The sequence below is a fragment of the Mustela nigripes genome, chromosome 1 (genome assembly GCF_022355385.1).
Source record: "Mustela nigripes isolate SB6536 chromosome 1, MUSNIG.SB6536, whole genome shotgun sequence".
NCBI classification, from domain to species: Eukaryota; Metazoa; Chordata; class Mammalia; order Carnivora; family Mustelidae; genus Mustela; species Mustela nigripes.
This window is the reverse complement of record NC_081557.1, coordinates 167084929-167112166: the sequence shown is the minus strand read 5'-3', so window position 1 is coordinate 167112166 and position 27238 is coordinate 167084929. Positions and strand designations below refer to the sequence as shown.

The 27238-nt window shown below is 37.3% G+C and overlaps 1 protein-coding gene across 2 annotated transcripts; it reads left to right on the top strand.

Annotated features, from left to right (window-relative positions):
- Positions 1-619: 619 nt before the first annotated feature.
- On the top strand, positions 620-27238 carry CXXC4 (CXXC finger protein 4). Of its 2 annotated transcripts, XM_059394908.1 has the most exons (4): positions 620-933; positions 1055-1130; positions 3633-4978; positions 23156-27238. In XM_059394908.1, the coding sequence occupies exons 3-4, from the start codon at positions 3890-3892 to the stop codon at positions 23198-23200; spliced, it is 1134 nt and encodes a 377-aa protein (XP_059250891.1). In that variant the 5' UTR covers positions 620-933; positions 1055-1130; positions 3633-3889; the 3' UTR covers positions 23201-27238. The 2 variants fall into 2 exon arrangements, with proteins under 2 accessions (XP_059250891.1, XP_059250900.1); XM_059394917.1 differs by lacking the exons at positions 620-933; positions 1055-1130 and having other exon boundaries at positions 3574-4978.

The following is a 27238-nucleotide window of genomic DNA, read 5'->3' as shown; positions in this document are numbered from 1 at the left end:
CAAAAACACTGATCCGTTTTTCCTTACTTTAAAGACATAAGTGATATGATTTTTTTTTTTTTTTGAAGTCTCACTGGGTACACCAGGAAAATTATTCAAAAGCCATGCGGTAGGGTGCGAACTAAGAGCATTCTTCAAACAAACGCGACCTTTTCTGTTTCTTGTACTCCTTTTCTCAACCCAGCCAGAAAACCCAGACAAGTTTATTTACACACACACCCGCACACGCACACACACACACACACACACGCAGAGAGAGAGAGAGTGGCGGAAACGCCCTCTCTCCATCCCTTCCAAACAATTATCTCTGAGAGCAAAAGAAAATAATCAACGGCCCTCTGTGCTGGGCGGCTGAGCAGGAGAGCCGGGCGCCGGGAGGGAGGGCGAACCGCAGGCGAGCAGGGAAACGTGGCTCCTCCGCCGAGGAGAGGATTTGTGAAGGGGAGCGCTGGCCCGCGTGCGCCTCTTGTTCCCCGTGTAATTTGCAGCCAATCATCAGTAGGTGTCCACGTCCCTGCGTCCTCCTCACCTCGGCGCCAATCACCCCCCCGCCCCCGCCCCCGCCCCCAGCCTCCACACCTCCTCCCTCGCCTTTCTCTCGCGCTCCCCTCCCCCAGCAACCACACACACGCACACACACACAAACAGAGAGGGAAGGGGGGGGAGGGTGAGAGAGAGAGAGGAGAGGGGAGAGAGAGAGAGAGAGAGAGAGAGACTCCCCGGCTCCCTCCCTCCCTCGCACACAGCGACTGGAGACGGACGGAGAGCAACGCGCTGGGAGAGGAGAGACCACCGAGAACAGCCCCGCGCTCTCACACATACACTCACACTCGGCTCTTTCCTCTCCCCCCACCTCCTCCTCCTTCCACCCCCACCACTAACACCATCTCCTCCTCCTTCTCTCTGCAACAAGAAAAAAAAAGCCATTTACAGGTATTTTTTTTTTTTGATCCGCATATTTATTTATCCCCCCCCCCAACAGTTTGTTTACAAGTATTAAAGTTGTAATTGGGAGCTGCCAAGACACATCTGGATTTGTGTTTCTTTGTGTTAGGGGGTGATGTGCAACTAATTAAAGGCAGACTAGCAGCGTCTGCAAATTCTAAGGCTCCCCAAATAAAAAGAGACTGGTAAGTGATTGTTCTTTCTCTTTCTCTGGCTTTTTTTCTCTTAAATGTTTGCTGTCCGTTGGGATTGTAAAAGTAGATTATTAATGCTGGACTCCAGCAATAAAAGGCGTCGCTGTATTAATTTATTAATTAATCTGCACCCGCCCCTCCTCCTGAATGTTAAATATGACCTTTGATCTCTATGTCTCTGGTAGACCAGACATACAATATTAGGCATGTACAGTCACATTGTTTAAAGGCAAAACAGGATCATGAAGTATGGTTGTCTAATTTAGCTTTGGAATAGGACTATAGTTATTTGTGTGTGTTTTATTTTGTTTTTTAAAGAAAATCCAAACAATAGCTGTGGCTTAGGTACCTTTTTCATGCTCCAGAGATGCATTGATTAAACAATAATGACCTGGATACTGGGCACAATCATTTTCTACAGTTTCTGGTGGCATTAAACCTTGAGGGAGGAAGGGGGAGGTGATGGCAATAAGAAAAGCAAGGAAAGCCTCTGTTTGCAAACAGCACTCTAATACTCTGGAAAGGGGACATTAAATTATTTCTTTATTTGGAACAAGGTCAGAAGACTAAAATACTGATTTTTTTTTTTTCTCTCCACTCAGTGTGATAGCTAATGCATGGTTGGCATAACTAGTTTTTACTGAGTAGCAGTTATTACGGTCTTGCAGTTACAATGTGATTCACAGAAACTGAAGCTATATGCATATTCTTGCTGTGTCTTCCCCTACCCCCTTCCAAGCATCAAGAATATTTAGCCAGGAGCATTTTGGGGGCACCCTTTGTATTGCCATCAGACCTCTGAAGGGAGCAGTTTTCCCTAATGCGAAACCACAGAGGTGGTTCCTGAGTGATTAGGGACTTGCTGTGATTGAAAGATGCCTGCTAGCTTCTAATCCAGCCTGGGGTGAGGTTCCTTATCTTGATTTACTTTGCCTAATAGGGATTTGTTTACATAAACCCCTCTTTTTAGGGCACCTCATCAGCAGGTCTTGAAGTTTTTGCACTTGGAGTTTGGGCATAAATGGTTCATTAATCTAATTATAAGCATAATTACTATAATTGATATCCATTTCGAACTGAATATTTGAGACTGAGACTACTGGGCCCCCATTTGGAATTCCCTGAACTCCACATTCCAGACCAACATGTGGGCTTCAAAAGATGTCACAGAAAGATATTCTGTCCCCCCCCCCCAAAATCTGGAAACAAAGAAACTGTTTTTTTAGGTTAATATACACTTTATGTCTTTGCGTTACTTCTTAAAAGGCTGAGATGTACCTCTTCCTCTGTGATAAACAACTAAAATACCTCTTCCTAAAGCATAATAATGGCCTGTAAGCAAAGGTATGAATGCAAATACCCAGTTAACATTAAACTTTCCTCTTAAAAAGAGCAAAAGAAAGAAAATCTTTTTTATGGTTATTTCTTCAAGTAAACAACACCTTAAAGGATCTCCCTTCTTCCCCAACCCACCACCTTTTTACTCAATGTAAAAACCAGTGACTATGAGAGATCCTTAAAAAGAAAGAAAAAAAAAAAAAAGTCCCATGCTTTCCTCTTGTCTTGGGAAGAGACAGGAGTCTCCATTAGGAATTATTGGGAATATTCTTAAAGAGGCTGCAGGCACTTGGTTTAAAACGGGTGACATTGTTTGTATTATTTTTAAAAATTTGTATCTGGTCGATCTTTCTTTTCTTTCTTTATTTCTTTTAAACAAGTAGAACACCACCCTCTTACCCCCACCAAGCCCCACCACCAAATGGCTTGTACAATTGAGACCTGTCCTTGGTCCATTGAATTAAGACCCTAACAGAGCCAGCTGTGCTGGGATTCAAACTAATGACCGCAGACACAGAAGGACACTGTGGCAGCTGGTAGTTCTTTTTTCCCTGCCTCTTTAGTTCAGATTGTATGTGGGCAGTCTCTTAGCTCTCAGTTGTATTGTGTTTGCTTACAGTTTATACTCGGATGTATTGTAGACTTTCTCAGTACTTCATTTGCTAATTTCCTGTTCATTTTCCTCATAGGGCCATTGCTGTTTTCTACTTTACAGCATTTGCATGCCCAGGCAGCACTTGTTCACACATTTCATAATGTTTAAATGCCCTCTGCTTATAGGTAGTATCGCCCTCCCACCCCTGATTTGCATGTCTTTAGCACTCCAATTGCCCTTTTCCCTCGGCATTTGTCACCCCCGTCTTTCCTCTTTCCCTGGGTATCCTGGCTATTAATACATTTTCTCTGGAGGGTTATGAGAATAGGGAGGAGGAGCTGTGGTGTGCTGTGGGGAGGGGGGAGTGGGTTGGGAGCGTGTGTGTGGGGGGGGGGGGGGGGGGGGGGGGGGGGGGGTCACGTCTTGATGATTGTCATGCAAACGACCTGACGAAGAATGTGGGAGTTCTCAGTGTCTGCGGTGGGGTAGTGAGGGAGGCTGTTTATTTATTTTAATCTTTTTCCTCGTGCAGCTCGTTGGAATGACTTTCTTTATTTTAGTTGTAACAGTTGGAGGATAATGCTAAGGAAGACGCTGCCTGGGAATTCACCGTCTGTGGAAATGCGCCCCAGAGAGGAATAAAGCAGTCCTCACCTTGCTTTCCCCATCCGGACCTACTTTCCCCTCCCGCCTCGGCCCCCACCCCGACACCACCATCACCCCCTTCCCTCCCCCCCACCTTCCCCCCTTTCCCACCCAGGTGTCGGACCAGGCGGTCCCCACTTCCACCCTGCACCCCTTCTTCCCCCCCTGCACCATGAACACCAATGTCTGCGTGGAGCCCGGGCCGAGCCCGGAGGCCCCGGGCTTGCCCAAGGAAAGCCACCTGCCCGAGGGGGCCCTGAACAGCCTTGTGGATTACAACTCGGAGATGGAGCGCTACCGCTCCTTTGCCACCTCCTTCTACAAGACCAACGGGGGCGCCTTCCCGCAGGCGGCCAAGATCGCGCGCATCACCACCCCCATCTTCCCCAGCAGCGCCGCCGCCGCCGCGGCCGCCGCGCGCATCGGCATGTCCCCCTGGAACTGCGACAACGCGGCCACCGCCGCCGCCGCCACCGCCATGCTCTGGGGCAGCGGCGGGGGCGGGGGCGGCGGCGGGGGCAGCAGCGGCGGCGGGGGCGGCGGGGGCGGTGGCGGGGGCGGCGGGGGCGGCAGGAAATCCTCCTCCGCCGCCGCCTCCTCCTCCGCCTCCTCTTCGGCAATCCTCCCCGCCGGCGGTGGCGGCGGCGGCGGCGGCGGCGGTGGCGGCGGCGGCGGCGGCGGCGGCGGCGGCGGCGGCAGCAGGACCAGCATGCACCACCGAAACGACTCCCAGAGGCTGGGGAAAGCTGGCTGCCCGCCAGAGCCGTCGTTGCAAATGGCAAATACTAATTTCCTCTCCACCTTATCCCCTGAACACTGCAGACCTTTGGCGGGGGAATGCATGAACAAGCTCAAATGCGGCGCTGCTGAAGCAGAGATAATGAATCTCCCCGAGCGCGTGGGGACTTTTTCCGCTATCCCGGCTTTAGGGGGCATCTCATTACCTCCAGGGGTCATCGTCATGACAGCCCTTCACTCCCCCGCAGCAGCCTCAGCAGCCGTCACAGACAGTGCGTTTCAAATTGCCAATCTGGCAGACTGCCCGCAGAATCATTCCTCCTCCTCCTCGTCCTCCTCAGGGGGAGCTAGCGGAGCCAACCCGGCCAAGAAGAAGAGGAAAAGGTGTGGGGTCTGCGTGCCCTGCAAGAGGCTCATCAACTGTGGCGTCTGCAGCAGTTGCAGGAACCGCAAAACGGGACACCAGATCTGCAAATTTAGAAAATGTGAAGAGCTAAAGAAAAAACCTGGCACTTCGCTAGAGGTCAGAGGAGATGATTTCTTGTTTCCCAGTCTCCCCCCCTCCCTCCTCACTCCCCTCTCTTCTCCCCTTCAGGGCTTCTTGTCTGGCTTGAAGATGCAGTACCCCTTTCCTGAAGCTTCATTCAGGCTGTAAGATACAGTTGCAGGTGGTTGTGAGGGCACGGCCTCTTCACCACCCTTCCCAGCTGCACTTCGCGTGGAACTGGCCTCCAAATGAGGGGGGGGGGTGCGCCCCTCCTTTTTTTTTTTTTTTTTTTAATCTACGGTGGTAAACTAATGTAATTGGTTTAAAAAAATCAAAAGTTTCACATTCAGTATGCTCAAAAATGCCCCTTGGCGGTTTAATATGCCCCCTCCCTGTTAGTATTAGTTTTAAAAGCATCTCTGCCCAAAGGATTGGACATACCACATTTTATATACTTTTATTGGCTAAGAGAGACTTAGTGGCTCAGTTATAACAGTGAGGACACCATTTGTGGCACACAAGCCTATGTTTGCATTAAGACACACACACAGAAGAATCTTGGAAGCTGAAATAACATGGATTCAAAAGGGTGTTCTATCCCCTTCCAGAATCGTTTTTCTCTTCACCATGATAAAAATGTTTCTGTTTCCCATTTTCTGCATAGCTGGTATTTTTTGAGAAAGCAGAAATAACATAGAAAGCTGAACACCACCTGCAATTTTTAAGGGGGTGTGTCTTAAAATCAAGGGACAGAATGAGTTTATTTCAGACAGGTGAGGATAATTCTATTTAAGAATTGTTTTACATAGTCTCACAAACAAATGATTACTAAAATTTGGTTACCAAAGAATGTTTCCTCTGGGCTCTGCATTTGACAAAGTAACCATTTTGTGGTCACAAAACTGTTCCATAAATGAAGCACAGTTTTGATTGATATGCTAGGTAGTCAACAATAGTTTTTGGGTTTTTTTTTCCCCATATGTCTTTAAATTAGACAATGTACTGACTGTCACTAAAGTAATTGTTAAATTAGGCTTTTAATTATGTTAAATACTAAGAGTGATGTGTTTGGTGGGAATTTCATATGGTAACATGATCAAAACAAAAAGGGAAAAAATGTACAATCATAGGTAAACGAAATGATTTTAGTGGCATGTTTAGCAAGATGTATGAACAAATAATCATATTTAGCCCCTTGATATCACTTACAGAGTAGGTGGCAGGATGTTCATATATACTTGAGAATTCAGGTGGTAGATTGGGCATTTGGGAATATTCCATGGTCTGGATTACAGAGTGAGATTGGCTCTCACAGGTTATCATCAGAGGGGCACTTGCACATTCTTTTTAAAAATTGTGAGCACTGCTTAAAGGAGTTTTTTCCATGAAGGACTGATCTTTAAAAGGATTTTTTAAAAAGGAAACTTAAAGAATTTTGTTGGAGGCTAGAACACAAATAAGGTATAGTTTTTTTCAAGTTTTATTAATATGCAAGGCAAATATCATTTTGAGATTCAAAAAACCCAGTATTATATTGATATCGTTATTGATTGTGATCAGTTCCATCAAAATGTTACATGTATTCCTCATTATAAGAAAACCCATCTCTTTGTCGAAAGTTTGACTTTACTCCAGGGTGGTTTATTACATTTCCTTTGGCAACACTGCTTAAACAAAGATAATAACAATTATAAAAATGCAGGTCCCTATATTTTGCTGGTGGCAAAAATTCGTTTTTAATTTTTGAATTCCGTTTTCTGGACTAGTTTGTTGTATCTTACCTCTAGGTCTCTAAGGCCCATGGAAGTTAAAATTCCGTTCATACTAAATTTCCTGTTAATGCCCAGTTGATAAGGACTAGATGTTTTTTATTTTTCCACTTGAATTGTATAGTATCTAGAATTACAGATTTCATGTTGCTAGTAGGCCACATCTTCAGCTATACCCATGGCACTGCCTTGTCCTGGTTTAGAGTATGCAGTGGGTAAGACCACTGGATAATTCTGATTTATTTAGTAAATAACTGCTTTGCAGGAGCTTAGTGTGGGTACTAATAGATTTTCTGCACAAGTTTCTATGCTGATGTATCAGTCTAGACAAACTTCATGAATTCCTTTTTTTAATTTTCCTCCTTTGGATAGTTTTCCCACAAACTGATTGTGATGCTTAAATTCTTTAGACATTTTGATCCCGTAGTATTACGTTTTCTTCCTCCTCCCCCTCCTCCTCCCTTCTCCTCTACTTCTCCTTCTTCTCTTTCTTCTTTAATCCAAGTACACAACAGTTCTGTTGATCTTCAGAAAATGGGGTGTGGGTGAGAAAGGAAACACATCCCTGTCTTTGTAGAGCTCTGTGAAGATGTTTTCCTAACTACATACCCTTTCCTACCAGAGAATGGGGTCATGGTTCAAGGTTAAGATCCTTAGCAGAGTGTTATTGGTAGAAAGAAAAAGTTTGGTGGGGAGGGGTTGTTTTGTTTCATTTTTTTAATTGGCTAAAATTCTCTCTAGGTTATTTTAAAAAGGCAATGGCAGACATAAGCATATGTGTAACCACGCAGTTATGGCTGTAGGGAAGCAGCTGGATGCATGTCAGAGTGATGGGGTTTACATGACTGAACCAAAGCTGGAACAGTGTTTGCTGGTTGGTGAGAAGTCCCCTGCTGACCTGCTTCCCTCTCTAATTTGGTTCCTGTAAGTTATCATCATCTGTGGAGATGTTTTAGAGATTGGTTAGACTCCCTAGTTGAGGACAGTGATTTGGGGATTCATTATGGATATCACCTGTGGACCTCAGGTTGAAGTTCAGTAACTTGTATTTGTTGGCTTTAAATTATGGACACCAATTAATAGTTGCATCACAATCATTAGTTAAATTCTGATTTATCATTTCAAACCTCATGCGTCCTTCTTTCCTTTGACTTATTCTCATCCCAAAGGCTGGAGGCTTAATCAGATTTTCAGGGTGAGTAAACTGAAATTAAGACAGACACATGGAAGTGTTGGGAGTCTTGCCCACGTTTCTTTGAAGTCTCCCCTCTGGTATTCCTTTTAAAACAGGCTTACTTATTTTTGCATTTTCCTGCTTAGTCTCATGTTAAGAACATCTTACTGCCTTGGAAATATGTTTATAAAATCACGTCCTTGATAATATTCCATAAGATAATAATACACATATAACAAATTCAGTTTTTCTGTGATACTGTGCACTGTATATTTGCATAGAACACTCTTCATTTAGTCAATTATTACATTAAAAAACTATCAGTAATTATTCAAAGCAGTTATTACAAATACCGTATGCCCCTTCTGCAACAAAACTTATCTTAAAAACTTGCATCCTAAATGATCAATACCAAGTTGTGAGATTTTAATAAACACGTGATTATGCATTATGATAATAAGTTACATAATAGCAATTTGTCCGTGCAAAAATAACCAATCCTTCAGTTTTCATATTTGCAGCGGTTACATTTCTGATATGAAGATCTAACTTTTTAAAATATCTCCACTCCATATGGCTCAAGGGATAGGATTGTCCCATGGGCAACCCCAGCCTCTTAGTGCCTGAACATTGTTCAGGTGACATGATTGATCTCTGTGGGACAGCATTAGAGACCACACAGATCTGGTTTCTCTCCCATTAGTTGATTTATGGAATTACATTAGTAAGCAACACCTCAGGAGATTTCCCTGCCCCCACCCTTGGCTCTCAGCTGTAAGTTACGCGCTGCCACCACAAGTTAAAGGAGGAACTTGAAATCATTACAGTAAAGAGACTATAGTGAAGAGAAAATGGAACTTCAAGAAAAAGGGACAATTTCAATCTTTTCTTTTAAAATCTTTCTCTCATTAAAACATATATCTACTGAATATTCAGGCCAACAAGTTAGGCTGAGCTACTAAGGCGTTTGGTGGAAAACACCCAAATATTGTCCCAAACTTGGTAACTTGATTTTTAAAATTTTATTTTATTAAGATTTTAATTTATTATTTGACAGAGAGACACAGCGAGAGAGGGAACACAAGCAGAGGGAGTGGGAGAGGGAGAAGCAGGCTTCCCCCTGAGCAGGAAGTTTGATGCAGGGCTCCATCTGAGTAGCCTGGGATCATGACCTGAGCTAAAGACAGATGCTTAATGACTGAGCCGTCCAGGCACCCTGATAACTTGATTTTTTAAAGGAGTATTTTAGGGGAAAAGGACACATTTCTTTATATATGCCATTAAGTTCCACCACACAAAAGGCAGTCATAAACTTCTGGACACAACATTGTCTACAAGGAAGATGGTACCTGCTTCCTAAAGAAATTTATTTATAGACCATCTGTAAAATTTGTGTGTCCTTCAAACTCAGAATATGTATAGTTAAATAATGAAAACAGCCAATAATTGAACATGTTGTAAGTTTTTGAAGTTTGGTGACTTTAAAAATGGTGACTAAAAAATGTAGAGGTAAACACACGTTTCCTATCTTAAATTGAAACATTCAATTCTTAAATTGAAACATTCATCAGTTTGTCATTTTATATCACAATTTAAAAATGAGTTCTCAATTTTTAGTTTCAAAAACCAAAAACGTACTAGTATAAAAATGTGAATTTTTGTTTTATTATCAAAATGCAAGTATGTAACTATCAAAGGGAAAGAGGAAAGTTGTCAATCAATTCAAACAAATGATAGTATATTAACACTAGAGTGTACTACAGAACTCAGGTACGAAAAAAGATCCTGAGTTTCATAAATGATAAGAAAAAGTTTCAGAAAAGTTTAGCTTTAACTAAAGACAAGTAGATTTGTAGTCAAGTCATCGAACTGTAATACAAGTTCAGTGAGATTTTCCTTTTATCACTACATTTAATACAAGGTAGTCAAAGTTTTTTTTTTTAAAGAACCATGCCTTTTTAATAATTCCTAAATGAAAATAATACCCCACCCATGCAAATATCATATAAATTCTAAGCAATCTTTTGCATGGCAATTAGGAACTGTAAAATAAAGGTAATTAAAATCTATATGTAAGGATGTGTGAAATTCAACTGTCATCAAACAAAATACAAATAAATAAGCAATCAGAAAGCCAATCAGAACAAGTCAACAATAACAACTTTTAGACTAATCAGATAAAAATATTATATCTATTAAATAAGAATGAAAAGGGTATCTAGTGATTAGGAACACAAGAGTTACTTGATTTTTAGACTTTTTGCTGAACTGATGACTGAAGTATTGCTACCTACTTTGGTTAATCCCTCGTTTCCCTGGGTGAACGGTTAGGAGTTTTGACTTACAGGTTGGCAGATACAAAACAAATTAATAAACTAGTCTATAAGACTAAAACTGGAAAGGAGTAGTGAAAGAAGGGTGGGCATTTTATCCACATTGGCTCTAGTTTGCCAGGTTGGAGACTGAAGATCTGTGGGGAGGGTGATCCTGACAACTTGTGGAATATTCTTTCTGGATACACGAGTAAAACATGAAATTATTTGAGTCTGTAGAAATGTGTTTTTAAAAACTCTTTCGAAGTAGCTGGTGCTTAGAACTGTTTGAACTCAGCTAGTTACATTATCTGAATACATAGTTCATTTTTACCAGAAAGCAACTCACCTTTAATTTTGCTTTGAAAAAGTGTAACAAAATGTCCCCCACTATCCAATAAGTTGCACAAGAGTGGGTATGCTTCTGTTTTTTTTACATAGATTTTTCCTCACATTATACAAAATGTTAATCTAATGTATTCATTGCATAAAAATATCTAATCAAATTAATAGGTTAAATTCAGCATTTGCTGAAGGGAAGGCCCATGTAAATATGTAAGTTGGATAAAGGACTACATCTTTCTTAGTTTTCTTTTATTTTAAAGTTAATTTTTAGAAAAACAAAAAAGAACCCAAAATAATGGTAAAATTTTTTTTGTTTTTATGTATGATTTCAGTCACCAATTAAAATGTAGTGTAGGATCTGTAGAACACTCTAGAAAATGCCATTTTTTACAAAAATTTGTTTTCAAGGATTTTTTATTATAGTAATCAGTGTAAAATTTGACGATTCTGCATAGGCATTAATTTTGTTCCTTGTGCTGCAGTGTTTCTGCTCATTCTTAACATAGTTTTTCATCTGGCATTATGCTATTATCCTTAAAAGTTTCAGAATACTTGGGGGAGGGGCACAGGGATGGTTTATTCTTCAGTCATATCTTGTTCCATCACATACAAACACCTGTCCTGATAGTGAATTATTCTGCACGGTAATAGGAAAGCCTTCCTCCATTCAGCATTGTATGTTTTCTGTTGTTTATTGAGTTATGTTGCACCATACTTCAGATGCGACAGCCATTTAATAATGTTGAAGACTTAGCTCTGCAGGGGCTAAAAGGATCCCAGCAGGCTTGTTAACTTCTACTCTAAAACATTATGAGGAATATTTTTTTTTTTCCTCTGTGAAACTTCGGGGCTTTCTCTTAATTTATTTTAACAGCATAAGCATCCAAAACTAGGTATGAGAGTGAGCCTATTAAATTTGTCCTGTTATTCTTTTTCTTAATATTTAAAGCATTGATTTCACATTACATTTCTTACTCAAAAGCAAACAGCAAAGCAAAAATTACTTTTTCAAAAAAGTATACTAAAGATGTAGTTCTTTGGCTGAAATAAACCAGATAGAAATTATATAGGAAAGTATACTACTAGTTTCTTGGCCTTTTATTTCTTTTATAATTAAAAATTATATTTGAACCCTATAACCACATTTTGTTGATGGGTTATGAGAAGAGCTAGTAGTATCAGGTAACTACAGTTGAAATTAGCTACATCAGTATAACTTCTCTGAACTTGGTTTCCCCAAGTATAGAATCAGGATAATAGTATCCATTAGCTTACAACTTTCTGATACTGTATTTCAGTTAGTATACTTTGTATAATGAAAAATGCTATGCAATTTCTCATTCCTATGTTAAAGTCCTCCATGAAAAGTAGAAAATAAGACAATTATGTTTACAGATAATCCCATCCACCACAAGTTTCTTATAGTTTTCAGAAATTAAAGCTCAGGCAGACTACATTGTGGTTTGTGTTTTCTGAATTTTTGCTTTAATCATCAAGTTCACCAAATATCTGGCTTGAGTTCACTTGGAAAGAGATAAACCTGATAAACAAGTTTTCCTTGTTCTTGTACTTGCACTGTCAAATACCAGGAAAAGTGCACAAATTGCCTGGTCAAGTCAGTCAGTGTGGTGAGCCTTAAATAAATTAGTGCTCTTCCTCCTTCCTCACCAAAGGCACACCATTGCCATTAATTTCTGTAACACCTGAAACAGAGACACACACACACACACACACACAGAGAGATTGACTTCAACACAGCACCTTTCTTTGGCTACTATTTTCTTTATTTGGATAGACAAGAGGAGTTCGTCTAAAGGGGAATTAGTTTAAGAAAATCATTGTAAGAAAGAAATGGTTAAATGCATATAAATTCTAGTTGGAAAACATTTAATAAATATTGGAAAATGTTAAGAGTTACTTTTATTTTGGAAGATAAGTGTATAGGAGATAAAATAGGTAGATACACATTTTGGGATAAAAAGTAAAGTGACTATGCAGTGCTTTCTTTTTTTAATAAGGAGAGGGTATTTATGAAATGAAGAAGGTTGGTGAGCAATAATAGAAAAGGCTAATGGTTTTTTGGGAGAAAACAGTGATAAGTCCTAAAAAATGTGGAATACTAATCCAGAAAGCACTAAAAATCCAGGAGAAAGGAATATTCAAGTCAGGACGCAATGCAGTATCTAGAAAGAACTTTGTCAAGACAGGATATGGATGTCTGCTTTCCTTCAGCAGTTATTGAAGTTTTGCAGAGAGTGGAAACTATAAAAAGAGGGAAGATAATATTTTTATGACTTCACTCAATATATTTGGTTTGGGAGTCAGAGCTAAAGCTCAAGTTCAGTGGAGTGGCAGCTGAATCAGAGACAGGGAAAACAGATTGTGTTATAGCTGATGTTATTATTTTTACTTATGTCTTTGAAACATTTGGTAGAATAATTCCAAAGTGTAACTGAAAGAGAATGCTTCCAAAATGAGTGGAAAATGGGATCCCACTTGGATCTCCTCTGCATCTAAATTCATAGTTTAGAGGACATTCTTGAAAATGTGAATAAGTGGCAAACTGGGGAAAACTCTATTGAAAGTGTTGTTTCTTGCCCAAAGACTTGGTAGGGGCCGGGGGGGAGGGGGGGGAGTCCTGGATGATTGATTAGAATCAAAAGGATAGAGATCTAGGAGGACCAGAGGGGAAGGGGGTATATGTTTATAGATCACCAAGACTCATGTCCATTTCTGTGTATTTCAGCAAATCTGGTAAATTCCAGAGAAGATATATTTTCTCCAAAACCTTTCAGAGTGAAAGAGATAAAATACATATTAAAGGAAAGACAGACTATTTAAATTTAATTGTGAGGAAATGATGATTACGGGTGCTGGTGAATCAGTGACAGGAATGTAACTGTGCTGGGGAAAGACTTGTCTATGGAAAGTGTTCTTGTGTGTAGCTTAAATGAGACCAGTGATGGTTTTAATGGAGTTAAGAATAAGGAAAGAGCTAAAATTCTCAGTTGTATGTAGATAGATGATAAGTGAGAAGGTGTGGAATCCTCTAGTAAACATTAAATACTCTGTGTGCTCTAATTTTCATCCATGAAAAACAAAATTGAGAACACTGGCCTTTTCTGTCCCAAAGGAAATACAGATTAGATCTTTCAATATAAGGCTGCTCTATAGAGTTAAATTCATTGTGGAGTAGTTTTGGATTTTCCTCATGTGGTTCTCTTCACATGAGTATGTTATTTGTGTGGCGGGGAGCTGTGTTTTTCAAACTGCAGGTGACAGAACATTAGTGGTCCATGTGTTGGTTCACCACGAGGATTTTCAGAAACTAGGATAGAAGAGAGTGGAACATAAAATATATGAGTGCAGCACATATACTAAGAGTACATATTGTTAAACTTCTGTTTCAGTTTGTATGTATACATAAATGTATGTGTATGCATGTACTAGGCTGCTATGTAAAATGTATTTCTGAGTGTTGGTTGCAGTAAAAAAGCTTGAAAAACACTAGTTTAGTGACAGCAACAACACTATTGAATGAGACTGTAGTGAGGAAAGAAATTGCATTTGTAAATGGAACAATGTTAACAAGATAAAGAGTAAAATTTAAATGTATTTCTATAAATAGTGTGTCTTTACTTCTCGTAGGCAGGCCTCTACCTATGCTGTATATTCATGAATACATGGTATGTTACTAAGCATATAGTCAGCCCTTGATAGATTCAATTCAATTTGACAAATCTTTAGGTAGGAACTGCTATTTTTTATGATTTGTGGTAAGTGCTGTGGTTATATACATACAATTATGTTTACACACACACACACACACACACACACACACATTTAAGGAACTTACACTTTCCTTTATTTCTGCCTTTTGCAATACCCATCTAAATGCCTAAATCTACATCTTAGTCCTTCCTCCAAGATACTGAGTTCCCTACTTACATTCTTAACTTTCAGTCCCAAGAAACGGACAAATGTAAAATGACATAATTGAATTAAAATGATATAATTTCTCAGGAAACAGTCTCATATCTACTTAAAAGCCTTAGGATTCCTTGATGCGTCCTTGGTTTAGTTCTTCCCCAGACCTAAATAAGAAATACAGGTTGCCATTGAGGATCTCTACCTGGTTACCCCATGTGATTATGTGGTATTGTATTACATTTGCTATTAGTAGAATTTTTCAAGATATAAAGAAAAAAAAAGAATACTTGCCTTGAACCTTTGAACATACTGAGAATCTACAGTATGACTTGTTATTTCAAGTATCTTTTGCAGACCAGTGGAAATCCTTGTTTGCCTTGCATAAGAAAGAAGGGCGGGCGGGAGGGGAGGAGAAAGGGCAGGCAGAATGTAGTGTCACAAACCCCAGAGAAAGGAGAAAGGTGCATACTGGTAGAAAAGTATTGTCATGCCCAAGGTCATCTTCTTGAGTTTGGTTTAAATAAGAAATTAATAGAAACAAAGTCTCAAAAATGTTGGCAAGATGCCATGAGTCTGGTTGGGCTTAGGCCCACTAGAACCCTTCAACACTGTTTCTTTTCATTTACCACAGCGGAATAAGGAGTTTCACTGAAACTAGTTTCCACCCCCAACCCCTTCTCTTAAAGAGTAATTCACTCAGGTCTTCTGTTAGAAACATAGAAAAGTCAAAGTGAGAAAACTCATGCTCCAAATTAGCCGTGGTGTTTAGGGAGATAGAGGTCATCTTATCAACAATGAATTCTTCCAAATATATCTGTAATTTTTAAGTGTTATGTAGAAAATTTCCTGGAAAATACAGAATGCACATGTGAAAAAAACTCCAGAAAAAATGGAAGAAAGATGATTAATCACTACATCTTATAAATTCTATGCTTGAAAAAAGTTGGGCTTATCAATTGACTCTGCTAGTTAACTTTGGGAAGGTGGCTATGTTTGCACAAAGATGGGGTACAGGATGCTTATAAAACAGAAGGAGTATGTGGAAATTCTCTGAGGAGAAATTTGAATCTAAAGATTTGAGAACTTGCTTTAGCACAAGATATGCTGATATCATGGTAGTGTAGAATGCTTAAGAGTGTATATCCCTTAATGAGGGAAATTAGCCAAAATGTATTTCTAAAGAGCTAGGTAACATGTAATAACTTGATAAAGTTAAATTATAATAATTGTTGATTGTATACCTTTTAATTTCATTATTTAAAAGGGAAAAAAATGAGAAAGACCAAAAAATCAGAGTGATTGAGAATTTGAGTATTTGGTGGATGGCAGTTATAATATAATTACAATTGTTTAAAAAACACTTTTTTTAAGGAAATACTGCAAAAGCTACATGTTATTCTCAGAAGTACAGTTTTAACCAAATGCATTATTTTGATGATAACATCTTAATGACTGAAATATTTGGAATTTACTCTAAATTCCTCTAAGTAATTCATGGACATAAAACATGCTTTGGTTTCTGGGCTAGGTCATTGAAGTGGTTGGAATTTTGTTATAGAGGATTCTAAACCAAATGAAGTCCAGTGACTACATCCAAGATACTAAGGACTTAGCCTAAGGGGGAAAAAATTATTAAAGTTATTTTCACTTTTTATATAATATAAAAAGTGAATAGTTCTCAAATTCTCCTATCTATAATAATTCAAAGAGAAACACTATAATTTGAATTTCTTATAAAAGTTTGGTGTAACTATTGTATTTAATTTTACTACACGTTAGAGACTGTCCAAATCATAGCTTTGATCATTTTAAAATTTCACCTCTTAATTTTTTTGTGACCTCCCATTTTCTCACATTTTACAAGAATATTTCTTCTTCTCTTCACTTAAAAAAAAAAAAAGACAGTTCACTGTCTGCTTTAAAATTAACCAGAATTTTCAAAATTGTCCAACAACTTTATCACAAAAAGAATGCTGATGGTTTTTCAATAGCTGATTAGCAGTGATCTCACCTAAAGGCATTGTTGCATTAAACAGGATTAGTGGAGTGACTTTGAGGGGAGGTAGAATTATCCTACTTTTGTCTCTGCCAGGTATATAAGTGATAGGTATGTAGGTAGATAGATTAAGATTCATTTATCACATAACCACATATATTTGTGTATATATTCATAAATTAAATATAAACATATAGAATATATAAATAGAATTGACTGTACTAATCATTCTTGACAGTATTGATGTTATTAATCTAAATTTTGCTTTTTAATCTCAATTTTACTTTTAATTTCCTTTCACACTCCCTCTAAGAACATTTAGCATAGGGTTAAAAATACTGCATAAAATAATTTTTTCAAAAACACCTTTTTAATTGGTGAATCATTGACCAATTTTCCTCTTTTCGCTTACCCTGATATCATTCTATTATAGTTTACTTTTATATTTCCAAGAACATTTTAATTACTAAACAACTCATTTATCAGACAATAAATTTACTTATTTGTTAGAATGCTGTGATTTGAAGTGTTTTTACCAAAATCAGTTAAAATATAATCCTACTTTACTTAGCATTAATCACAAGACTTGCCTAAATTAAGTAGTTGCATTAGATACTGGGGCCACAGGTGGGCACCTTTTCCGGTCACTTTTGGATGCATGTAAATCACAGTGGTAAACTATTACTTTCCTTCCTACCAACCCATTCCTACCCTTTAGACACACACATTCTCCTTTAGACAGTTGTTTTCCTACCTGGCTCTACCAGTACACTGATTAGCATCTGTACAATGTAATATATAAATTCATCTTTCCATCTGCAAAAGTTGGCTAGGTTTATCTTCTCAAGTCATGCTATCATCACCTAAAATCATGCCATCACAATGGTGATGGTGAGGGTGGTGGTGTTCATGCTGGGGGGGTAGGGGGGAAGAGGAGGAGCTGTCAGAATTTGCATAGTGGGAAGAGTAGCGGGAGCAACGGCCTACAGAGAGTGGATACTAATGAAAAAGCCATTGCCAGTTCTCCACCCTTAATTAGAGAAATCCTGGCCCCATACATGTCAATTTGAAAACCAAAAAAGTAGAGTTCTCCTTATAATCATATTTAATGCCTGCAAAAAAATTGGGTCATAAAAATTATGTAGTTACCTATTTGGTGCTTTCTCTCTTTTAGAGAGGGATCTAATATTCCAGTTAGTGATAATTTTGGTAGATACTTTTAGTTTACATCTGGATAATGGCCAAAATAAAATGTAAGTATACTACTACTTATACAGTCATATGATAAATTAATTTGAATTATGAGAAGAATTAATCTGATACATATTTCATATGTGACATATGTGCAATATATATCACATATGTGACATCTATCATACATATGATATATATTTCATAATATAAATGGCATATATTTTTAAAAGGACAGAAAAAGAAAGGTGTAATCTAAAAAGTAGAAAGTGTTTATATTAATTTATATTATATTAACTGAGGTATTATTAAAATATAAAGTTGTTTTTTATTATAATAACAGTTATTGGACTGTAAGATTATCATATATCATAAATTAATTGTTCTCTCAATTTACTAGCCTATTCTATACTTGTGCTTGCTATTAATTCTAGTAAAGTTAGTGGATTACTGTTCTATGATTTTTAAAATATTAATTATAAATACAATATAGAAAATATTTCTGCTAAAGACATTTTGGGGTGTCTCTAACATTTCCTAAGTATCATTTTAGATCATAATTATTATTATCATAATTATAACAATGTTATAATTATAATTATTAAATTTCCAAAGACTTGTATTAATGTGCATGTGTGTGTATTCACATTCACAATATTGTATACATAATACAATTTTCCACTTCTCCAAGTAGGTTTTGAAATTTTGTCAGTAAAAAAATTTGAGACTTCATATAACTTGATGTTTTAGCATTCTTTGTGAATCAAATCAGGAAAAAAAGTAATTTTTTTCATCATCAGGAATCTTTTGCTGTTGTTTATGCAAAATACTACAAAGTTTTAATGTTTCATATGAAGCTAAAACAAAATATAATCAAATATCTAAAGGCAAACAATGGTACCTACTCTTACCTTTTGTAATATGTACTCTCTATTGTGAAATTTCAGTGCTTTGTTGAGGTTTTCAAGTTCTAGTGTGAAGAGGTCAATCAAATGCTGTGAGGAGCTCCAATTTCGAGGTCTTAGATGGTTGGAGCCTAAGAAACTTACAGGCGACTCCTCAGAGGAAAACACTGTTTCAGAAGAGTGGCAAACTACAGTTTGATATTGCTTTGGTTCTGATTGGAAAAAGCATACTTCACATCATTACAGGAGAATCAGAAAATGATTGGATGGCTTCTATTTCTTTAATAACAAATGGGAAAACAGGAAATTATTTTTTATTAGCTTAAGAGTAGTGGTGGCCAAAAGTATGGACTGCAGCTTGGAAATCATTGTATTCGAAGCATCCTATTTCACGGTAGAATTCTGAAGGCCTAGGGGAATCACCACGATTTTTGGATTAGAAAGTATATGAAGATATATTGAACTTTAGTTACAGAATTTTCTAATGTCATAATAATTACCTCCATTTACATAGCTTTATGCATTCTGAAGAAGATTTCGGCATTGAGTTGTCTTTAATTTGCCCTTTGAAAGTTCATGTTGGGTTTTATTAAAATGAGTTTGTTTAGTGCCATGCTTTACATATTGTAGCTAAATATGAATAGCCAATCCCACCCACTTTCATATAGAAAGAAGAGTAGATATCCCTTTTACAGCTTCCAGGAGGTGAATTTTTATTCGACTCACCAAGTTCACACAAGAGTGTGTAGATGCTTGCACAGCCTGAAGATAGCCCCTGCTCTGCAGACACCAAAGAAGAGAAATTCTCAAATTCTTTGGGTGGCAGCTTTGCAGATTTTTAATTTATTTTAGGGTGTTTAAATATTTCTTCATTGCGAAAACAAAAATTAAACTTAAATATACCTCTGCTGGAGACATATTGATAACTTCTGTTTTCATTTTTTTTAAAAGTCTGTGTTAACTGTTCTTGGGCTTAGTCATTTAGGAAGGAAACAGAAGTCCTGTCTTTAAGCTCATTAGTTTAAGGTCTTCCGTATGTGGCTCTGGCTTTCTCTCATGGTAGGAATGCTCTGGAACACGAGGCTTTACAGCACTACGGGAAGGAGAACGGAGGGCTGCGGGTTTCTGCACAGGCCTCCTGGGAGTAGCAGGCTGTTGTGTGTCAGCGTTCACACCTGCATGAGCAGTGAAGGCTGCCTTAAACAATGCTGATCAACTCCATTCTATTCTTTACCTCCCCGCCCCCTTCTATTCCTGGGGAATCTGGCTTTCCTGTCACTCAGGATAACGATTTCCTGCAAGCATCACCAAGATCCAGAAAGTCACTGTAATCTCATCAAGAGTGTGATTTCCCAGCTGGGACTGTTGAATTTATATAACCCGAAGATATCTGGTCAGGGTGCTTAATCCTCCTGGCTGGTGTGCTGAGCTCCATTTGAAATAAAATTCCATTTGAAATAAAATTCCTGTAACAAAGATGACCTCATTGGTTGACAGAATTAGAGAAGATAGGTCCCCAGATTAGTGCAGACTTTATAAAGAACCTATAATTTAACCAATATTTTATGTATGAAAGCAAACAATGTTGCTTTCCCCATCGTGACCAAAAAGAACTCAGTCCAGGTATAAAGTAAATTTCCAGGGAATTTTCATGAGCTCAGTGAAAACTGGGCAGGAGCTTGAGCATACATCTTCTGCTCTGTGTGGCCTATGGGACAGTAAAGAGTTGTGTTACTTTTTCAACCCTGAAATAAAATTTAGAGAAACCTCACTTCAAGCTTGTGGTGAATGCCTTGATAACTTGTTCTAATTACTGCACTAGTAGATTTCCTGTTTTCTCACACATTTTAAGTGATTTCCCAGCAAATCATTTTTAGGCTTCATGACCTCAAAAATCTTAATATAAGGGAGAAATATTTTTTTAAAAGATGCTTCTCTGCTTATCTTCATCCTTCCCCCGCAGCAGTGGACTATATCTTTATATATGGAGATACATACTGGCCTCAATGTATGCATAATAATATGCAAACATCACAGTGCTTTATTTTGTGACAGGTTGTATTAGTAAAGGAAGCCAGCTCTCTGCTTTTCTCATATTTGCATTATCTAATTAATTTTTGGTGCTAATAAGCACCGAAAACTGATTATCTTTCTCCTCACAACCATGACCTTTGATCTCAGGTGGCATTTTATGAAGCTTGCTTTCTCTAAATATTGCAAATAAAATTTAGTAATGAAAAGGGGCACAGGAAGAGCAAAGAGTTGGAAAAGAATTTTCAAAATGTATCCAAGACATAAGGAGTTCACCTCATTTAAAAAATGTACTCCATACATTTTTCTGTTTATCTTCATAAACATATATGTTTATCAAGATACAAGATTATCTAAGTATATATACTTACAGTCTTGTTTCCAGTTGGCATCTGAAAGTAAATTGGCATCTCTATGTCATATTCTATACATGTAAATGTGAATATATATGAATATATATGCACATGTTTATTTTTCATATGTGAATCTGTAATTGCATGGATATGTTTGGATCTAACTTATCTTGTTAAAAATGACTACATTTATATAAGTATGCATACTTATATAAAATTTATTCTTAGTTGGCATCAGGCAGCAAGCTTAGCATCTGGTATGAACGTCTAAGTTTTCATTTACTGCTTGTGTGTGTGTGTGTGTGTGTGTGTGTGTGTGTAAAGCATGAATATTAGAATGAATATGTTTCTTATTGCTTCATATGCTTCCTTTAATAATGACTAAATAAATGTAATGAACACATACAGTTACATTTATCATTCAAAAGTTAGTTTTCAAAAGTGGTAAAGGGGTTTTTTTCATCAACCAAATCAAATGACGGGGATTCAGATACTCATAGTGAGCTGGAGAGAAGAAAACATTATACCATGAGGAGTAAAGAGTAAAATATTAATGAGTACTACTTATATGGGAATAATGGGCTTTCTTGCTTGCGTTTTTAGAAAATACTTCACAAGTTAAATACTTTTGCATATACATTATACAAACTTGCGTTGCAATCATTAGTTTTGGGTGCCTGGCTGCCTCAGTTGGGAGAGCAGGAGATTCTGATCTTGGGGTCATGATTTTGAGACTCACATTGGGAGGAGAGTTTACTTTCAAAAAAATCATTAGTTTGTTCTTATACTTTCTTTGGAAATCTATTGTGTTGACTGTGAGGACAAATTTTTAAAAATTCTTTCTAGTGCAAATAGTGAAAAGTGGCTTTGCTTTCAAAACAATTTTTTTTTTCATTTAAATTTCAGTGGACATCTTAACCAAATAATACACTTTTATTTTTAGATGACATTGTTACAGTAGCACTGTGTCAACCAGATAAGTCAAATGTGAGAGAGTAAATAAAAGCTAGCCTCAATTATTAAAGAGTACTTAGAGTTGAATTTTTCGTGTATTTTCTGAAATATGAAATTCAAGTGCTATTAACACAGTCTTAAGATGTGTTTTTGCTACTAACACAGTCTTAAGATGTGTTTTTAAGAGGTGTGCGTGTGTGTGCGTGCATGTGTGTGTGTGCGTGTTCTGTACTTACCCAATAATTTGGTAGCATTCAGCATACCAACTTATATGCTTACTTATTCTCAGCAGCCATCTTGTATTCTGTGCAGGATTGTTGGACTGGTTTAAGGAATAAAATCAGCCCTCTTTCATTTGCCCCTACAGGAAAATTTAACTTATTGTTATGTACCTTCAATATGTTCTTATGTGCTTCTGTTTTTTAAAGAATACGAGTATAGTATAATGAATTACTGTAATATTAATATAGAGAGGAAAATTCAATACTTTACTGTTTTTCTGACAAAAAACAAAACAAAACAAAACAAAACACACCACATAACTTTAAGCATTTTGTTAAAATGATTGTTCATACTTTGGTGCTAACTTAGTACTCCTTTGGAAAGCTACTCTTTTTATGGTGCAAAAGGATAGTTATGCTCCACTGAGTGTCATTGGTTAGTATAAGTTTGTTTCATACATATAACATTAATTTGTTGAAAATGCAGAATTTGTTGAAAATAGTGGCATATGTTGTCAGTATAGTTTTCATTAGATTATTTGTAGGAATGTTTAGCATTAGCAGTTGTTAAATGATAGAATTAATATCAATGTAATATTTGTTGATGTCTGTGGTAAACAGAATTCCCCGGAATAAAAAAATTTACTTCACTGAATTCTCTAAATATCAACCTTACGTAGGATGCGTATGTACGCAGCAGATATAGACTTTCTGGCCGGACGTCCTACTATTGGCTAATAGTTTGAACCTCCCCCTTTATTCCGATGGTTATCCATGTTCTAGGCTGTGTTTCCTGTATTTTTTAGACTAATGTGTGTTTAATATTATATTCAGTAAATTAGCGTTAAAGTTAGCATCCCAATTTTTGTAATGTTCCAAGACTGAACATTTTTTTATTAAATGTTGAAATATACAAGTCATTATGTTGTGTATTGCTGACTAAAAATATTGCTGAAGTGTAAAGGAGAAAAATCTAATTTTATATTGGCATAGAAAGAAAGCTTAACTTGTTTTCTTGCTCTTTTTTTATAGAGAACACCTGTTCCCAGCGCTGAAGCATTCCGATGGTTCTTTTAAAGCAGTAGTATATCTTATTTTCAAGGCATTTGGAAGTGAAGGGCAAACTAATGTCTTGTTTTAAGAAACTGCTTAGTCCACCACTGAAGAAAATATCCAGATATTATTTTCATTTTATGTATAGGGGTTTCTTCCAAAAAAAAAAAAAAAAGGAAAAGAAAAGAAAAAAGACATATAAAAATAATCTGGGAGCTTGGGGAATTGGCCAGTCTATTTACTTTCAATACACTGATTCTTTCTTTGATGTAATTTAGCTATACTAGTGAAGTTGTTGTCTATTTTGAAAGTGGCTGTAAAAAACAAGTTTGGGTAAACCCCTGCTGTAAAATCATGTATCTTTGCAAAGTACATATCTATACTTCATTTTCAAATATATGTGTTTCAGTACTGTAAACTGTACAGATAGCAGCTTGTATTTTGTGTGTTTAGACACAAGGAGACAATCATGTCTGAGCATCTATGGAGATTAACAGTTTGTACACAACAGTATGGTTCTGCAAGTTAAATCTGGAGCAATAAATTTTAGCTTTAAATATTTTTTGCCAGTTGTTTCTAGAAGCAGCAACAGCAGTGGTATGTTTTGCCATGCATCTTTCCGTAGAGACTTGATGCCAAGTTTTACAAGACTAAAAGATTATGATGCATCCAGCAATTACCTTCAGTTGTGTTGTTATAAGAGGGGAAGATGTTATGAAAGTTTCAATTAATCTTTTGAGCACTATATTAGAGTAGTGGTTATGCACTTGCATTGCTTACAAACGAGCTGTACAGAAGGGTATACCTCCCAAATACTTAGTGTAGTTGACTTGTCTTGGGTTGCACTGTAAGGCGGAGTACTCAGAGTAGTTGGAACATGCAGAATCAGTTGTATAAATTTAAAAAGAAAAAAAAAAACAGTGTTTTCTAGGATACAGAGAAAAGTATCATATCTTAGGCAGAGAAATTCAGGATGGGCTTTTTTTTCCTCAACCCAACATGGGGTGTATGTATTTTTTTGTTGTTGTTCATATTTTGTTCTTTTATTATTTTGTTTTGGTAGGAAAAAGAAACACTTAATAAAATGTACCCAAATGTTTTAATTCCATGTATGATATGAAATGGGTAGTTTGTTCTAAAATTTGAATACATAAAGACTTCTTGCACTGAGGCATGACTACATATATTTTTTAAGTTAAAAAAAAATTGAACACATTCATAAAAGTGAGTCTTTTACATTTCTTTTTATCTTCCTTTCCCATAGCCTCCCAGGTGGACCAGTGGCCTTCCCCGAGGCCCTCAGTGGAATGTTCCATTACTCCCATTCCCATTTTTGTCACTTGATGCTTTCATTCCTGAGCAGCCAGGTCCACACTCTGTGGAATTTCATAGTGCAAACAGCCCCAAACACAAAGGAGCTAATGCTTCATAGGATCCATGCTGCTCTTTCACATAGGATTTGGTGTTCTTATGGCCGTCAAGGTTCCTAAGGCTGTCCCCATAGGACAGATATTATTTGTGATGCCATGATATCTAGGAAGTTTATTTCATTTTCTTTTTCTTGCCAGATTATAAAGACAGTTTTCATCTTGAGGAATAAAGTAGAATTTAGTAAAAATACATGGAGCGTCGAAGTGGCCATGTTACCGTAACTTTTGTTCTTTATCCACCAGCCAGCTATTTTAGCCTGGACAGCCACTACTAGTCTGCTGAAAAATGTTAGCAAGATGGATCATGCAGAGAAAAATAACTTGAGAAGAGAAAGGGTGAAAAAGGGCTGTAAAGTTTTAGAAAGACTAGCAGATTAATAATTTTGAAAGGCTAGTTGTAGTTGTGAATGGGAAATAATATGACAGGAGATTTTAAGAAAACCGGAAGAAAGCACTTCATCATCAGAGTCTGGGAGGGAGGGTGAAGTTCCCTGCAAACGCCAGTGTGAAAAGCAAGTGACTGAACCTGGCTAGAGGAGCATCGCAAGGCCTCCAGTTTCAGTCAAACGGGCTTTTTAAGGAAAATTTATTTCATGTTTTACACCTGTCCCTGTTTCAAGAAGATCATTAAATCATCGTAAGCTAAAATGTGCTGTATGTTAATTCTGACATAGCTTTCTGCTTGATGTATATTCCTTTGAGGGTTTCTAGTTAGAATTTCTGTTTCTGCTGTGGGACCAATGAGAACTATATGAGTTCTTTCTCATCCACTTTTATTTGATTTTACTCATATTTTTAAGCCAGTGTGCTAATTAATTACAAGTAAGTGAAAACTTACTTTTACACTTGAATGGTAAGTTTGCCTTGCTTTTTGGAAAATGGTGATTGTTACGACAGAATTGAAGCAAATGTCTGTTCAGGCTGCATTAGGCATAGAGTAACATGTAAAGATCTCATGACAATGTACTGAGAGTCTAAAATACATGCTAAGTATTGCATGTCTTGATGTGTTTTTATTTGTTTTCTTAAAAAACTAATGAATCTGTATATTGTAAAGTGTGTTGTTTTACATGTCAAATCAGTTTTTTAATGAAAGAAAATCTGTTGATTGAAATGGAAAAGTGCAGCTTTTCTTTAATTCTCTTACATGTTTTTATTCTTGATATTGTTCTTTTATACCACCCCTTTTTTATGTTTTTGGTAAAACTCTGTTTATATAATGTAGGGTACATAAAAAGTTCTCGTTGGTGATGTTGAAAAAAGATGTTACTCTTCTGTTCTCCTTTTGGTTCTCTTCTCCTAAGTCCATATACTGAGAACTTGTAAAGCATATCATTATAACCCCGAGGGAGTGATTTAAAGGTTTACAATTTCCACGATTCTAAAATACCAATGAATGTAACTTTTCAAAATTGTTCACTGTACATTTCATATTCGGACCAAGAAAATTCAGAAGATAGCAATCAGAATATAGATTGTGGCGGACTGTACAATTTAAGAATTACGTATCAAAGAAGTCAAATTAAAAGCTTTGTAAGAGAGGTTCAAACATGCACAGGACTCTTACCTTCTCTAGGTGTAGGCAAGGAGATGCCACATTCTGTCAGCAGTTAGGGAGAGCTGGAAAGTATGCAGGGTGTTGGTATGAAGAGCATTGAACCATTTTACTTGTCAGCTGTCACTCAGCACCCAAACATTATAAGAACCTCATAATGCAAACCTCCCTCTTTCCAGGCCTTCAGACCAAAGTGGCTTTCTGATGGATTTTGCCCACCTGTATACAAGCAGAGACATTTTTGCAAGTGAGAAACATATCCATCCTTAGGAGACAACACAGTGACACAGTGAAAGTCTTTCTCCAGTGTAAGAGTATATAAAAACATCTCTGGTTGCTTAATCCCCAACACCCAACTTCCGGCTTCTAAACATATTTATAGGGAGCAAGAGATGGCGGGCTTCCCATGAATTAGTGTGAAGCAATCACTAACAGAAAAGAATATTCCCTTCCTTTCATTTAGAACGCCTGGCACGTAAGTTGTACAATTAATGCTAAAGCATATAAAGTCTTTAAGCTGATAGTATCTGTAATCAAATAATGAAAAAAAGGCAAGCAGTTAAATGAGCACACTATTCAGGGTCAAATGTGTTCAGCAAAAAACTGTGGTGGGTCTTTGATCATGGTTAGATTCACAGTGATATCAAACAGTTGGTTCTCATGTAACAGCTAAATGTTTCAGATTTTGTTTTTATTAAATTTGGCAGTTTCACACTGAGATCTGTATTCCTAGTGAATAAAAGACAGCTACCATGTGAGGAGGGATTCCATTTTCAAAATGGCAAGGAAGTCAGATATTTCAGGAACATGGGACACAAAATGTACTCCTTTCACAGCGTTCTCCTATTCTGAACTGTGCAGTCATCTATTAAATTTTCTAATAGATATTTGTGTAAGGTGTATGTATGCTTGTGCAATTATTTAAAAAAGCAGTTTTGGAAAACAGTGTATTTATTAAAGAAAATTACTTATGGGGCATGTACAAAACTGTAAAAAAAAAAAAAAAACTTAAAAAAACCACATTCAATTTGCCCAGTAAAGTTGTTTTTGTGAAATTTCTGTGTTGTTGAATAAAGG